At 59.5% G+C, this 14,593-nt stretch overlaps 1 protein-coding gene across 8 annotated transcripts in view; it reads right to left on the reverse strand.

Annotated features, from left to right (window-relative positions):
• Positions 1-2,296: 2,296 nt before the first annotated feature.
• Trak1 (trafficking kinesin protein 1) overlaps positions 2,297-14,593 on the reverse strand; it is a 33,226-nt gene continuing 20,929 nt past the window's right edge. The window contains exons 9-16 of one of the 8 annotated variants that reach the window (XM_042699470.1): positions 14,420-14,557; positions 13,796-13,872; positions 12,244-12,480; positions 10,972-11,252; positions 9,070-9,291; positions 7,917-7,953; positions 4,618-4,720; positions 2,297-2,342 (exon numbers count right to left, since the gene is read on the reverse strand). In XM_042699470.1, coding sequence (XP_042555404.1) covers positions 4,642-4,720; positions 7,917-7,953; positions 9,070-9,291; positions 10,972-11,252; positions 12,244-12,480; positions 13,796-13,872; positions 14,420-14,557 — 1,071 coding nt within the window. In that variant the 3' untranslated portion in view covers positions 2,297-2,342; positions 4,618-4,641. Of the gene's footprint in view, positions 2,343-3,685; positions 3,913-4,617; positions 4,721-7,892; positions 7,954-8,407; positions 8,653-8,934; positions 9,292-10,971; positions 11,253-12,243; positions 12,481-13,795; positions 13,873-14,419; positions 14,558-14,593 lie in introns of those variants that run through there. The other 7 variants (XM_042699465.1, XM_042699466.1, XM_042699469.1 and 4 more) reach the window with 7 other exon arrangements.

The following is a 14,593-nucleotide window of genomic DNA, read 5'->3' on the forward strand; positions in this document are numbered from 1 at the left end:
TGCGGGCCCGGGTGGGGGCCAGTGGCTCACCCCTGAGATCGGAGGTTCGAAGCCAGCCCCAGCGGGAAAGGCCGTGAGACTCCGATCGCCCATGAACCACCGCAAAGTCAGGCCGGCGCTGCGGCTCCGGTGGTGGAGCGCCGGCCTCGCGCGCACAGAGGCTGTGGGACGGCGCCCGGGCCTCGGGTTCGGGCCCCGGCTCAGGCGGGGGAAGTGAACTGGGCTCCGTGCGCGCGGGCGCCGCCCCGCGGCCGGCGCGGGAACTGCGGGCGCCGCCCCGCGGCCCCTGTGGGAACTGCGGGCGCCGCCCCGTGGCCCCTGTGGGAACTGCAGGCACCGCCCCGTGGCCCCTGTGGGAACTGCAGGCGCCGCCCCGTGGCTGGCGTGGGAACTGCGGGTGCCGCCCCGTGGCTGGCGTGGGAACTGCAGGCGCCGCCCCGTGGCTGGCGTGGGAACTGCGGGCGCCGCCCCGTGGCTGGCGTGGGAACTGCAGGCGCCGCCCCGTGGCTGGCGTGGGAACTGCAGGCGCCGCCCCGTGGCTGGCGTGGGAACTGCGGGCGCCCCGGCTGTCCCTGGCGCTGGGGGTCGGGTCTCTGGGCGGGTGCTGGGCCGGATCCGGGGCAGTCCTGAGGTCAGGGGTGAGGGTTGGGGGTCACTCCCCCGGGCTTCTGCTCCGTCATCTCCCGGTTCAAGCCCCCGGGCTGGGGACCCCATCCAGGCTGGGGTCCGGGGCGGTGGCGCGCGTGCGCGTGCGGGTGGTGTGCGGTGTGCGTGCGCTCCAGGCTTCCCCCCCCCCCCATGGCTGCACCGTCCACCCTGGCACCCGGACGACCCCTGAACCTGCGCGGGAGGCCCGGGGAGCGCGGCAGGAACCGGGATGGACCCCGCGCGCCCTCTGCCGGCGGGGGCGGGAGCTGCACGGCGCGGTCCCGGCGTGCCCCGCGCGCCCTCTGCCGGGCAGGGAGAGGAGCTGCACCCCGCGGTCCCGGCGTGCCCCGCGCGCCCTCTGCCGGCGGGGACGGGAACTGCACGGCGCGGTCCCGGGCCGGGCCGTGCGGAACTGTGGGTAACGCGCGGACGCGGCGGCAGCGCAGCGATCGTACCAACGTCGCAGCGGTTTATTGTTTGCGTGATAGAGATTTGTCATATAAAATATAGAGTCTTGTGGTGGGTGGCGCGGGGCGGGCCCGTCACCCCGCGGCCCGGGCCGCCGTCTCCGCCCGCGCGCCCCAGGCTGGCGCCCGCCCCGCAGCCCGCCCCGCGGCGGCGTCCCGGTGGCTGACGGGAGGTGGGCGCGTCGCGGACGTCCCGCCGGGCTGGCGGGGGCTCGGGAGAGGCCACGGCGCACGCGCGGGCCGGGGCGGGCGGGCGCGCGCAGGGTCACGCGCGTTCTCGTCTTGTGACCCCGCCCCCCGCTCAGTCTTTTCCCGCCTTTTCTTTTTTTTTTTCTAGAAAAAATACATTCCGAATGGAAGGTCCGGGAGGAGGCGGCGGAAGCTTCTGGAAGGCGGCGGGAGGGGGGAGGAGGGGGTGAATAAATAACCGACGGGACGGACTCAATAAATTAAGAAAACCAGGGCAGCGCGGCGGCTCCTCCGCCTCCGGGCGGGCCGGGTCCCGGCGGTCAGCGCGGGCCGGGCCGCGCGGGCAGCGGCGCGCCCATGAGCACGCCCGAGGCGAGCGCGGCGGGGGCCCTGGCGGCCAGGCCGGCGCCCACCATGGCGGGGAGGCTGCGGTTCCTGCGGAGCCCGGCGGGGGCGTGGCCGGCGGCGGGGGCGTGGCCGGCGGCGGGGGCGTGGCCGGCGGCGGGGGCGTGGCCGGCGGCGGGGCGGGGCTGCGTGGCCGGCGGGGACGTGGCCACGCCCAGGCGCCGCACTTTGTCCACGAGGCCGAGGCCGGCGGCGGCGGCGGGCACGCGGGCGGCGGCGGGCGCGCGCACGCTGACGTCGGTCTGGCTGGCGCGCGCGTGCACGGCGCGCAGCACGGAGCGCGCGGGCCGCGAGGCCAGGAAGGCGTCGGGCGGCGGCGGCGGCGAGGCGGGCGGCGGCGAGGCGGGCGGCGGCGAGGCGGCGGCGGCGGCGGCGGCGGGCGAGCTGGGCGGCGCGGCGGGCGGCGCGGGCCGGCGGGCGCGCGGCGAGGCGGGCGGCGCGTACACGGCCGCCGAGATGCCGCGCTCCTGCAGCAGCCGCACCAGCCCCAGCGACGTGCTGGTCGTCGTCGTGGCGTCGCGCGCGTTGGTGAAGGACTCGGCGGCGCGCACGCGGCGCGGCCTCCGCGGGGGCGCGGGCGCGGGGTGCGGCGCGGCGGACGGCGGCGTCACGGGGCCGGGCGCCGGGCCGAGGCTGCAGGGGGAGGCAGAGAGGGCAGAGGTCAGCGAGGGCAGAGGTCACGTTAGACAGGGGGACCCCCGGCCTCAGCTCCCCCACCCCCACTCGCGGCCTCCAGAGCCAGGCGCGGGGCACGGGGCAGGGGGGGATGTATTTAGGGGGGCGCCGGTGGCTCCCGCCTGTCACCCCAGCTACTCAGGAGGCTGAGATCGGAGGATCACGGTTCAAAGCCAGCCCAGGCAGGAAAGTCTGTGAGACTCTGATCTCCAATAAACCACCAGAAAACCAGAAGTGGCGCTGTGGCTCAAGTGGTAGAGCGCCCGCCTTGAGCTGAAGAGCTGAGGGACAGCGCCCAGGCCCAGAGTTCAAGGGCCAGGACTATAGAAAAGGGGGGAGTGGGGGGAAGGAGGGGAGGAGGAGGAGGAGGGAGGGGAGGGGAACCCCCTGACCTGAGCACAGCACCTGCTAGAGGCTCCATTCTGAGCAGGGGTCTGCAGTGACCAGACAAGGGGGACCCCCACCCTGGGGCCAGGGGGGTGGGTGGACAGTCCATTCCACAGCAAGCACATGGGGGGGGTTCCCCCACACAGGGGCTGACACCCCCCCCCCCATCCGTGGGTCAAACCACACAAGCCCGGGACCGGGAAGGGAGCACACAGCCGGGAACACAGTGAAAACAAGTCACAGCAGCCGCCAGGGTTAAAGAAACCAAACACACCACGACGTGGAAACGGACACGGGCCGACCACGGTCACTGTCGGCTTGCAAGAGGCAGAAAGTTCTAGACTGAATCATCCTGCCTGGCTGGCCAGCCCGCCCCCCCCCCCCCATTCTCTCTTCCTGTTCCCCCGGCTAAAACTTTAGCTCCCATCTTTTTCTGGTCCCCAGATAGGGAGCTCTCTAAAGTCTGAGGGCAGCCTGAGGCCTGTGAGATTTTTGGGGGCCCCATCACCCCAAAAATAGAGGGGCTGGGCCTATGTTATTTAAAACAAAAATTAACAGCATCTCCCTTTCCCAGATATAAGCCAGGGGAGGGGACGGCAGGATTCAAGATGGAGAAGGTAGGGATACAGGGGAGGCCTTTAGGCCATTGGCCCAACCTCTCAGCTTCGTCTGGGGTCGGTTGTGGGGTTTAAGAGTTCAGGTAAGTTAGGGGAGGTCTTTAGGTCATTGGCCCAAGCTCTTGGCTTTGTCTCAGAGCTGGCTTTGTCTTGGGTGGATAGTGGGGTTTAAATAAGAGTTCAGGTAAGTTAGGGGAGGTAGGTCATTGGCCCAAGCTCTTGGCTTCGTCTGGGGTGGGTCATGGGGTTCAGATAAGTTAGGGGATCAATCAATAGTTAGGGGGCTCGGGGCACGGCCACAGAGACACACAGAAGCTGGAGTCCCTGGATTAGTGGCGGCCACACGTGCAACACACACAGATCCTTCTGGACGCCCCTGCCAGGGCTCGGCGGGCAGGTGGGCAGGCGGCTCACCCCCGCCTCCCAACCCGCTCACTGCCTTGCCTGTGGGTTTTAGACTTTCTGCCCTATGTGTCCTTCAGCTCAACGGGGCATGGGCTGCTGCGTCGACCTCCTCACATGACCTGCGGAGAATCAGTTCATCGTTTAAGGGGTTCTGGGGGTGGGGTGCGAACTCCACTTCCTACACTCTGCATCACCTCAATTCTTGCTAGGGTCTCCTTTGTTTTTGCGGTTGTTGGTCCTGCTGGGGCTTGGGTGCTGTCCCTCAACTGTTTTTTGTTCAAGCCCAGCACTCTACAGCTTTGAGCCACAGCACCACTTCTAATTATCCCATGGTTCACAGACTTTCCTGCTCAAGGCTGGCTTTGAACCAGCGACCCTCTAGATCTCAGCCTCCTGAGTAGCTGGGATGACAGGTATGAGCCACCAGCACCTGGCTTCGTTGTTTTGTTCTTTCTTTAATTCATGCCATTCCTGGGGCTTGAACTTGGGGCCTAGGTGCTGTCCCTGAGCTCTTTCACTCAAGGCTGGTGCTCTACTACCCCTTGAACCACAGCACCACTTCTGGTTTTCTGGTGCATCATTGGAGATCAGAGTGTCACAGACTTTCCTGCCCTGCGCTGGCCTTGTTCCACGATCCTCCGGATCTCAGCCTCCCGAGGAGCTGGGATGACAGGTGTGAGCCGCTGGTGCCCGGCTTGGAGTTGGCTTCTTCTTTTTAAACGAGCCTTTTGACTGGGATCTCTCCACCACGGGACCACACTTCCCGCAGAGAGGGCCGTGCCCCGCGGCGCCGCCCACCCTCGGGAGGGAGGGCTGTCCCTTACCTTGGTGTCACCCGTGTGAGCTCATCAGAAGGGTGCAGGATGCGGCAGGTGGTGAAGGTGAAGGTGGAGTTGGTCTGTGACATGCATTTCCCGGGGTGGTGCGCTAGATTCGGGGAGGAGGGGAGGGGAGGGGGGAAATAAAACATATTCCTTGCATCCAAGTAAACCACGAGCAAAACAACCCCCAATTCCAGCACTGCCCCCCCCCCCAGATGCAAGAGGCAAAGAGGCGAGCCTTGTTAGCTGGAGGTGGGCAAGGAAGGGGAGATCCGAACTGTCCTGGGTGGAAGGCAGTCTCTCCAAAGTAAAATGTGTTGGTTTTTTTAATTTGTTGGACGCGGGGCTTGAACTCAGGGCCTGGGCACTGTCCTTGGGCTTCTTTGTGCTCAAGGCTGGTGCTCTACCACGTTGAGCCATGGTGCTACTTTCGATTTTTGAGTGCTTCATGGGAGAGAAGAGTCCCATGGGGACTTTTCTGCCCGGGCTGGCCTCGAACCGTGATCCTCCAGATCTCAGCCTCCTAAGTGGCTACCGGCATCTGGCCAGAAATAAAACACATTTTGAGGGGCACCGGGTGTGGGGAGGAAGGGAGCTCAGCTTTCCACCCAATCCAGACCAGACGTTGCTCATTAGTGGGTTAATTTGGGGAGCGGGGCAGTAGTGGATCCAGCTCAGGATTGGACAGGTAAATTTACTGTTCTGGGTAAACAGTTTCCCAGCATTTCTGCACACAGGCTGGACAGGGCTGCTTCTCAGGCCATTTTTCATTTGTTTTTCTCTTTTCTTTTTATGTTTGTCAGTAATATTGGGCTTGAACTCAGGACCTAGGCCCTGTCCTTGAACCTCTTTGGGCTCGAGGCTGGTGCTCTACCACTTAAGCCACATCTCCACTTCTGGCTTTTGGGTGGTTCCTGGGAGATAAGAGTCTCCTGGGGAACTTTTCTGCCCGGGCTGGCTTTGAACTGCGATCCTCTAGATCTCAGCCTCCTGAAGTAGTGAGAATGGCAGGAGTGGGCCAAGGGCACCCGGCAGGCTTTGCTTTGTTACCAGTTTTTTTCCACTGGCAAACGCATTGCCAAAATGTTGCCCAGGGCCAGGCGGTGGGAGAGGGAGGTCTTTGGCTCCTGGAAGGCAGGGGCAGGAAGGGGGGGAATTCCGGGATTAGCTGGTTCCACTACCATGCCTGTCACTACCATGGCAGAAGGCGGCGACCACAGTACCTCAGAACAACAACAACCCGGCGAGGGTTTAGACTGGGGAGGGGGGGTCCCCTTGGGTGGCCACAGCTCAGGAGCAGAATCCAGTCTGATCCCTGAATCTCCCCAGTCTAGACTCTCTCTCCCCCGCCTGCTGTTTAGCCATGTTCAGAATGGCTGATTTCTACAGAAACCAAGATGGCAGCATGGACGACCGCCTCCATTTGTAAATGTTTAAGTATTTCTCTCTCTTCTGGGGTGAGAACTGAGGCTGCACACAGGCCCTGCAGCTCTCCCTTGGCCATCCTTTGCTTCTTTAGTTTAATCGTGCTTTCTGGCTTCACTTGAGCCACACCGCCTCCACTTCCAAGTTTTGGTTTGGTTTGGTTTTGGGGGGGGGAGACACGTAAAAGCATCTGGAGGACTTTCCTGCCCCAGGGCCCTGGCTTTGAACCGTGCTCTCCAGCTCTCAGCCTTCGAAGGGAGCTGGGGAGATGGGCACCGAGTGGCCGCCCCACCCCACCCCCAGACACCCCACAGATGGTGGTGGTTGTTCCTATGGCTAACGGCCGAGTGAGGCATGCGTGCGGGAATGAACTGGGGAGCCAGCGGGGGACAGGGATCTACAGGAGACATCACGATCACTGCGGAGGGGGGGAGGCATCCATTCAGAACTCAACCAGCATCGTGGGGGGAAAGAAAAAGAAGAAGGAAGAGAAAGAACAACAACGTGGCATCTACAAGCATGCACAAGGAAAGGGCAAGGAGGAGCTGGCCCTGCCCTCCCCACCCCCACCCCACCCCGGCAGCTAGTTCAACTCCCAGAGACAGACTTTCCAGAACAATCAGAAAACAGATGAGGATTTTTTTTCCAGAGGCCAGGGGGATTCAAAGGCTGAGAGCTAGAACCTTCTAGCTCTTTATTGGTGAATTTTCCCTCTTGGGTTGGATTTTAAAAGACAAAAGGAAAAAGGAAAAAAAAAAAGAGCACAAACCAAGAACTAAGAGATACAACAACAAATACACGAGAATGTCGAGGAGAAATGAAGTTTGTAAAGTGAGGGCAGACAAGGGGGAAGGAAGGAAGGAAGAGGGTGACAGACCAAGAAGGGATTGTAGCCCAACTGTACAACTACTCAATAACCATAATAATGATAAGAATAACGTAGAGACATAAATTGAAAGCAGGGTGGAAAAACCAGAAAATAATAATAATAGTGATACAAGCCCTGGCCCCTGGACGGGTGGCTTGTACCCCCTGAGAACAGATACTTAGCCATCAGGGAAGGACCATGTAGAAAACAGCAACACACACACACACACAAAAAACAGCCTTTATGAATCCTGGTATTTCCCAAATAAGAACACAATGGCTTTTGGGACATGGGATGATGAATGAGAGAAAATTCTGGAGGAAAATTGGGAAATAAAAAAAAAAAAAACTATAAGGTAAAGTGAACTATACAATCATGATTTTCCGACTGCAGGAAGGATCTAGAAACAAAAGCAACAGAGGAGCCCCCAAAGAAGCGTTTCCTCCCTCCCCGCCCCCAATAAACAGGAATGATGGGAGTTAATTTGGAAAAGGCAGGAAGAGAGAGATGGATGGGACAGACCCCCTGGAGAGAGACTGAATGGAAATCCACAAGGACACCACGGTTAGGAGAGAGACGGACATTTAAAAAAAAAAAAACAAATTAAAAGAAAAAATACAAAGCGAGGCTAGATGTTAAAAAAAAGTCCTTGAAACCCAAGGTGAAGATTACAACCCACCAGGCGCGCACACACACACACACACACACACACACACACACACACACACACACACACACACTGCTTGTCTCCATGAGGTGTTCGAGTCCCCTGATTGCACCACAGATCATGATCTGAGCAGTTGCCCATCTGACCCCAGAGGGCTGGGGCAGGGTGGGGGAGAAGAGGAGGCTGCTAAAAAAAATCACAAGTTCACCCAATCACAAGTTCACCACCACCACCACCACCACCACCACCAGTTTGCCAAGATCGACAGCTTTCGCAGATCGATGGCGCTCAGAGAGGATGGGCGGGACGGACGCGTGCCTGCACAGGCTCTCCACGGGTCACCTTGGGTGGCGGCCGGGTGGTGGCTGCGGGGCGCTCCCTTGGGAGAAATGAACACGGACATGGTGAGCGGAAGGGGATGCGGAGGGCCAAGAGCTCCTTGGCCTTTACCACTGCCACCCCCTCGTCACCACCCCTCCAGGCTGCCACCCCCTTTGCCTGGGGTGCTCACTTCAGCCCTTCTGTGTCATGGCCGGGTTTCCAACTCCCAGGGTGCCCTGCTCTCTCTCTGGCTGGCTGGCTTTGCTTAGTCGAGGGAGGCCTGGTGCCCTCACCACTTAAGCCATGCCTCCAGTCCAGCCTTTTGCTGGGTGGTGGTGGTGGTCAAAATTGGGAGGGAAAGAGTCTCATAGATTTTTTTTGTGGGTTTTTTTTTGTTGTTGTTGTTGTTCTCTGCCAGGGGTTGGCTTTGAACGGCAATCTTCAAGATCTCAGACTTTTTTTATTTTTGCCAATCCTGGGGTGTGAACTCAGGGCCTGGGCGCTGTCCCTGAACTGCTTTTGCTCGAGGCTGGCGTTCTACCACTTGAGCAACAGCGCCACTTCTGGTTTGAGTTGTTTGTCAGACATGAGTCTCACAGCGTTTCCTGCTGGGGCTGGCCTCGAACTGTGATCCTCCAGCCCTCAGCCTCCTGAGTAGCTAGGATGACATCGGTGTGAACCACCAGCACCTGGCTGGACCTCCTCTTTGTTTTTCTCCTTTTTAGCAGCCTCTCTCCTGTCTCCCAGCTTTGGGGCTCTGTGGGGCCCCCGGCACCTCCAAGAGGAGAGGAGAGAGAAGAAGTTGGGGCTGCATGTGTGGTCTACACCAACAAGCAAACCCCAAAACAAAACAAAACAAAAAAAACAGATCAGAGCTGCACAGTGGACACGCAACCACTCCCCACGCGGGACACACAGGGACACGGACAGAAGCGACAGGACAAGAGCACCACTGCGACAGAAGAGAGAGGTGAGAATGGCCCAGGCCGCTGCTCCTGGGAGCGGGTGAAGTGGACAGGGCTCGTGGGGGGGCCCTCACCAGACCCCTCCTCCTCCTCCTCCTCCTCCTCCTGCGCGGCGGTCGGCTCCCGCAGCTCCTCGGAGGACGCCTGAGGCCGGCGGGGGTAGCTTCGGCCGCCGGCCAGGGGCGCGGGGGTCCAGGGCCTCTCCTCACCTGAGGCCTCGGGGCGGCGCTGGGCGGGCGTGGAGGTAGCTGGGCCCCGGAGGGGCAGGTGGTCACCTGTGTCGTCTTCCTCCAGGTCATTCAGGCTGTACACCTCAACCAGGTCCACGTCCAGTGTACGGAAGCCCTTGGTGACCACCCCGGGCCGGGGGTCGAGGATGCCCCCCAGATGAGGCTGTGCCAGCTGCTGCCAGTGGTGCAGAGTGGCGGAACCTGCCAGAGGAGGAGGAGGGGGAGGAGAGAAAATGGGGAGCGGGGTGAGCGTGGCCCAGACCCCTCAGAAGCACCCCCGAGTGGGTGAATCCTGACACTGCATGCACAGGGGCACTGCAGGCCAGGGTCATCTGGCCAGCAAGGCCGACTGCTATACCCTGCCCCGCCAGGAGGGGGGGCTGGGGAGCTGTTTCCCCCCACATACACTTTTTTTAAATTAAATGAATACTATACTATGCTATGTGTCTGTAAGAGAGACGAGAGAGACAAAAACAGAGAATCTCCTAGGTCTGAACTCAGGTCCTGGGCACCATCTTGGAGCTTCTTTTGCTTAAGGAGAGTGCCTCGACCACGTGAGCCATGGCTCCACTTCAGGTTTTCTGGTGGTTCATTGGAGATCAGAGTCTCATGAGCTTTCCTGACTTTGAACCGCGATCCTCAGCTCTCAGCCTCCTGAGCAGCTGACAGGTGTGAGCCACAGGTGCCTGGCTGCTTTTTTTTTTTTTTTTTTTTTTAAAGATCAGCATCTCTCTTTGTAATTGGAATGTGCTGTCTGTCCTTGTCCTGTGGAAATCTTGCGAGGTCAGATGGCGACACGAGGCTGCCAGCGTTGTTTAAAGGCCCCAGCGCAACGCGCGTCCGGCTGCCACAAATCAGCAGACAGACCACAAAAATAAAGCGGGTGAGACCAACGCTGAGGGCGAGCGCCACACACACACACACACACACACACTCACACACACACACACACACACACACACTCACACACATTTGCAAAGTGCAGACTCGCAGTATTCTTTTGCATGGAGAAGTGCAATGCAGAATTGTGAACAACCATCTCAAACATGTATGGGTTCTCAGGCTCAGAGACAGAAACGACACAGCCGTGAAGGCGAGGGGCGGTGAACAGGGTAGCTCCTGACAGCACTGGCTGTGGGCACAGGGAGAAGTTTATATACCCAAAGAGAGAGACAAAAATGAATAGGAAAGAGAAGGAAGGAGAAAGGAAGAGAGAGAGAAAAATGGAAGGAGAAAGAAAAAAGGAAGGAAAGGAGAAAGGAAGAAAGAAGAGGAAATAAGGAAGAAGGGGTAAAAAAGGAAGAAATGAATGAACGGAGAAAGAGAAAGGAAGGAAAAAGAAAACAGGAAAGGAAGAAGGGAAAGAAGGAAAGAATCAATGGAGGAAAAAAAGCAATGAAGGAAAGAAAGAAAGGAGAAAGGAAGAAAGAAGAAGAAATAAGGGAGAAGGGGAAAGAAAAAGGAAGAAATGAATGAACGGAGAAAGGAAGGAAGGAAGGAAAAAGAAAAAAGGAAAGGAAGAAGGAAAGAATCAATGGAGGAAAAAAGCAATGAAGGAAGGAAAAGAGAGAAAGGAGGAAGAAATAGAGGAAGGAAGGAAGGAAGGAAGGAAGGAAGGAAGGAAGGAAGGAAGGAAGGAAGGAAGGAAGGAACAGCGCAAGGAAAGGAGGAACAGTGGAAAGGAAGAGCGAAGGGAAGGAGGAAACAGCGGGAGGCCAGCGAGCTGGCCCCGCCCATCGCCCCGCCCCTCCAATCAGAACGCGCGCGCTCTGCGCATGCTCGGAGAGCCATTTAAAGGTCCAGCCGCTGGGGCCTGGGAGGGAGAGGGCGGCGGGTGCCCGCGCCCCGGGGTTCGCCCGCCCGCCCGCCCGCCGCGGTCACCTTCCAGCGGCTTGACGATCTGCAGCTTCTCGGGCAGGAAGCAGCGGCTGCCGAAGGACATGGCGGAGCCGGCAGTGAGCGCGCCCAGCGAGGCCAGGCTCCCGGAGGGCGAGGGCGGCCCCTCGGCCAGCCGCCGCAGCTTCCGCTCCTGCTCCTCCTCGAAGAAGCGCCGCTCCGACAGCAGGTTCTCCCGCCGCAGCGACAGTCGCCGCAGCGCCGTCTCCAGGTCGTGCGAGCCCGGCGTGCCCGGCGTGCCCGGCTTCTTCCCGAGCTCTTCAGCCCTGCGTGAGGGGCGGGGCCGACGTGAGGGGCGGGGCCAGCTGCGGGGCGGGGCCTGCTGGCAGGGGGTGGGGTGAGGGGCGGAGTGGACAGGTGAGGGGCGTGGTCGGCGTGAGGGCGGGGCCAGCTGCGGGGCGGGGCCTGCTGGCAGGGGGTGGGGTGAGGGGCGGAGCGGACATGTGAGGGGCATGGTCAGCGTGAGGGGCGGGGCCGGCATGAGGGGCGGGGCGAGCCTGGCGTGAGGAGCGAGGCTGGTGTGAGGGGCGGAGCCGACAGGGGGAGGTGGCGGGGAGGGGCGGGGCCGGCGTGAGGGGCGGGACCACCAGGGGGAGGTAGTGAGGAGGGGCGTGGCCGACAGGGGGCGGGGCTACTGGTAGAAGGAGGAGTGGTGCTAGAATGAGGGGCATGACCACCAGGGGGCAGGATATGGCTGGTGGGCGTGGCCGGGGGCGTGGCCTGGTCGGCAGGGGGCGGCGTAGGAAGTGGCGTAGTGAGGTGGGTGTGGCCTGCAGAGAAGTGGCCAGTGGAGGGGGGCGGGACGAGGGGCGTGGCCAGTGTGGGGAGAGCCACTGGCAGCACTGGTGTGTATGTGGTGGTGTCGTGTGCATCTGCACGTGTATGTCGGTATGTGGTGTGTATGTGTTGCGTGCATTTGTGCATCTATGTCTATAGAGGTGCATCTACATATATGTGTGTGCATGTGTGTGTGCAGGTCTGTGTACGTGCATGTGTGTGCATATAGGTCTGTGTGTGACTGTACATGCCGGTGTCTATGCGTCTTGTGTGTATTGTGTGTCTCTGCGTGTGTGTGTGTGCGTGCCATGTATATTCATGTGTTGTGCATCCTGCATTCGGCTCAGTAACACAGCGGGGCTGGCCGGGGGGTGCTGGTGTGTGCCTGTGTATTTACCTGCGTGGTGTGTGCACGTGTGTGCCCGTGTGTGGAGGCTAGGGTGTAAGGATGGCGGGTGGAGGCTGGCCCGGCTCGCTCACCCCAGCTCGGCAGCCTCGGTCTCCAGGATGAGGCTGTTGGTCCTGTTGTCCAGCAGCACGTTGCCCACGTCGCTGCCGTAGAAGCTGGACCGCGGGGTGCTCACGCAGCTGGACAGCAGGGAGCTCATGGCGGAGGACTGGTTGGAGCCGGGGATGTTCATGGGGGACGGGGTGAGGGATCTCTGCTTCACCACCTGGTTCATGTTCCGCACCGCCTCAAACACGCGCTTCTGGTGGCTGCGGGGCACGGGAAAGCAGCCGGTGACCGGGGAGTCACAGCTGGGCGGGCGCCCGGCCGCGCAGGAGCAGGCTGAGATCTGGAGGATCGCAGTCCGAAGCCAACACGGCAGGAAAGTCTGTGAGACTCTTATCTCCCATGAACCAGCCAAAAGAACACAACAAAACTAAAATGGGCTTACAGTGGTAGAGCGCTACTAGCCTTGAACAGAAAAAGCTCAGGGACGGAGCCCCAGGCCCTGAGTTCGAGCCCAACGCTTCCTCCCACCAACCAGGGCACAAAAATAAATAAATGTCCTCTAGGACCAGTTCTGCGTTGCCCCTTGGGTGCTGAGGCCTTCATTCACAGTAGGAAATCAGAAACCAACCTCCACATTCTAATCTGCCCAACATTCTAATCTGCAGCGTTGTACTTAGGTGACATATTGTAGCCAGTGTGGTAGCTCACGCCTATAATCCCAGCTACTTGAGAGATAATAAGAGGAGGGTTGAAGTGTGAGACCAGCCCCATGTCTCAAAAAATAAAACATATATAAATAAAAAAGACAAGAGTAGCAGCACATGCCTGTAATCCCAGCTACCTGGGAAACAGAAATAGAAGGATTAGTTCTAGAAATAGTTCTAGGCTAGCCCTTCGACCAAAGTTGAGACTTTCAAAGGAAAAAAAAAATGGTCTAGGGGTGTGACTCAAGTGGTCCAGCACCTAGCCCTGTGGTACCTTAGTACCTGACAATAAATAAATGGGGACCAGGAAAAACAAATCACAGTTACAACAATTTGCTATGGGGCTGGAGCATGGGGATAAGGGACATATACTACTGCTAGCTTTGTGTGTGTGTGTGTGTGTGTGTGTGTGTGTCTGTGCACACCAGTCCTGGGCTTGAACTCAAGACCTAGGTGTTATCCCTGAGCTTTTGTGCTCAAGGCTGGTGCTCTACCATTTAACCCAACACCTCCACCTCTGGCTTTTGTTTTTTTACTGGTTCATTGGAGATAGAGTCTCTGGATTTTCCTCCCCACCCTCCCCCCAAACCCCCTCCAGGCCTGACCTCCAACCTTGATCCTCAGATCTCAGCCTCCTGAGTAGCTAGGATGGACAGGCTGCTTATCTTTCTGAAGTTGGGCTCACGGTCTCGAACTGTAGCACGACTCAAGGAGACTGAGATCCGGAGGATCGTGGTTCAAAGTCAGCCTGAGTGTTAACACCTGCCTATAGCTTTTGAACAACGCCCCCCCCCCCCCCCCCCCCCCGGCTCACTCTTGAGCCAGGTCTCTGGAAAGTTCAGAAGTCTTAGAAAACCCACGGGGCCCCTACGTGATATCCGGAGCGTCCGGGTCCTCGAGCTGCAGTTCCTTGCGCATGCTCCCCTCGATCTCGGCCGCCAGGGAGTCCTGGGGGGGGGGCAGAAAGCAACATATTGGTGAGCCCACCCAGAAGGACGTTCTGTCTGAAACAGGGGTGCAGGCGGCCGGGAGCGCCTCCCAAGCGGAAGCCTCGCACTTTTGCTTAGCTTTTTTCTTCTTTTTTTTTAGCTCTACCAATTCTGAACCACACCTCCACTTCTGGCTTTTCGCTGCTTCCTTGGAGATAAAAAGAAGTCTGGGGGGGGGGGGGGCAGGTTAGCTGAAGTCTGTCATCCCGGCTACTCAGGAGGCTGAGATCTGGAGATCGCCGTTCAAAGCCAGCCCGGGCAGGAAAGTCCGTGAGACTCTTATCTCCAATAAACCTCCAGAAATAAACCTCCAGAAAACTGGAAATGGTGCTGTGGCTCAACGTGGTAGAGCGCTGGGCTTTTGCCAAAAGGCCCTGAGTTCAAGCCCCACTATCAACGAATGAATGAATGAATGAGTGAATGAATGAATGAAAACTTGAAATGGCAATGGCCGAGGTCAGGAGGTCAAGGCGGGAGGAAGGATCTAGAAGGGAGGCTGGGCTCACCATCGGGAAGAGGCCCAGCGAGTGGTAGCGCCTGGATGTGGTGTTGGGCATGGTCTTGTTGCGCAGGTTCTTCAGCTCCTCCTGCGCTTCGTGGAGCATCTCCATGCACTCGGCATACTTGTCCTCCAGCTCCCGGAGCTGCGGGCAGGAAACACGCGCATGCCTGTGAGCAGC

This window comes from Dipodomys spectabilis, unplaced genomic scaffold (genome assembly GCF_019054845.1).
Source record: "Dipodomys spectabilis isolate Male_0828 unplaced genomic scaffold, ASM1905484v1 ptg000251l, whole genome shotgun sequence".
In the NCBI taxonomy this organism is placed as follows: Eukaryota; Metazoa; Chordata; class Mammalia; order Rodentia; family Heteromyidae; genus Dipodomys; species Dipodomys spectabilis.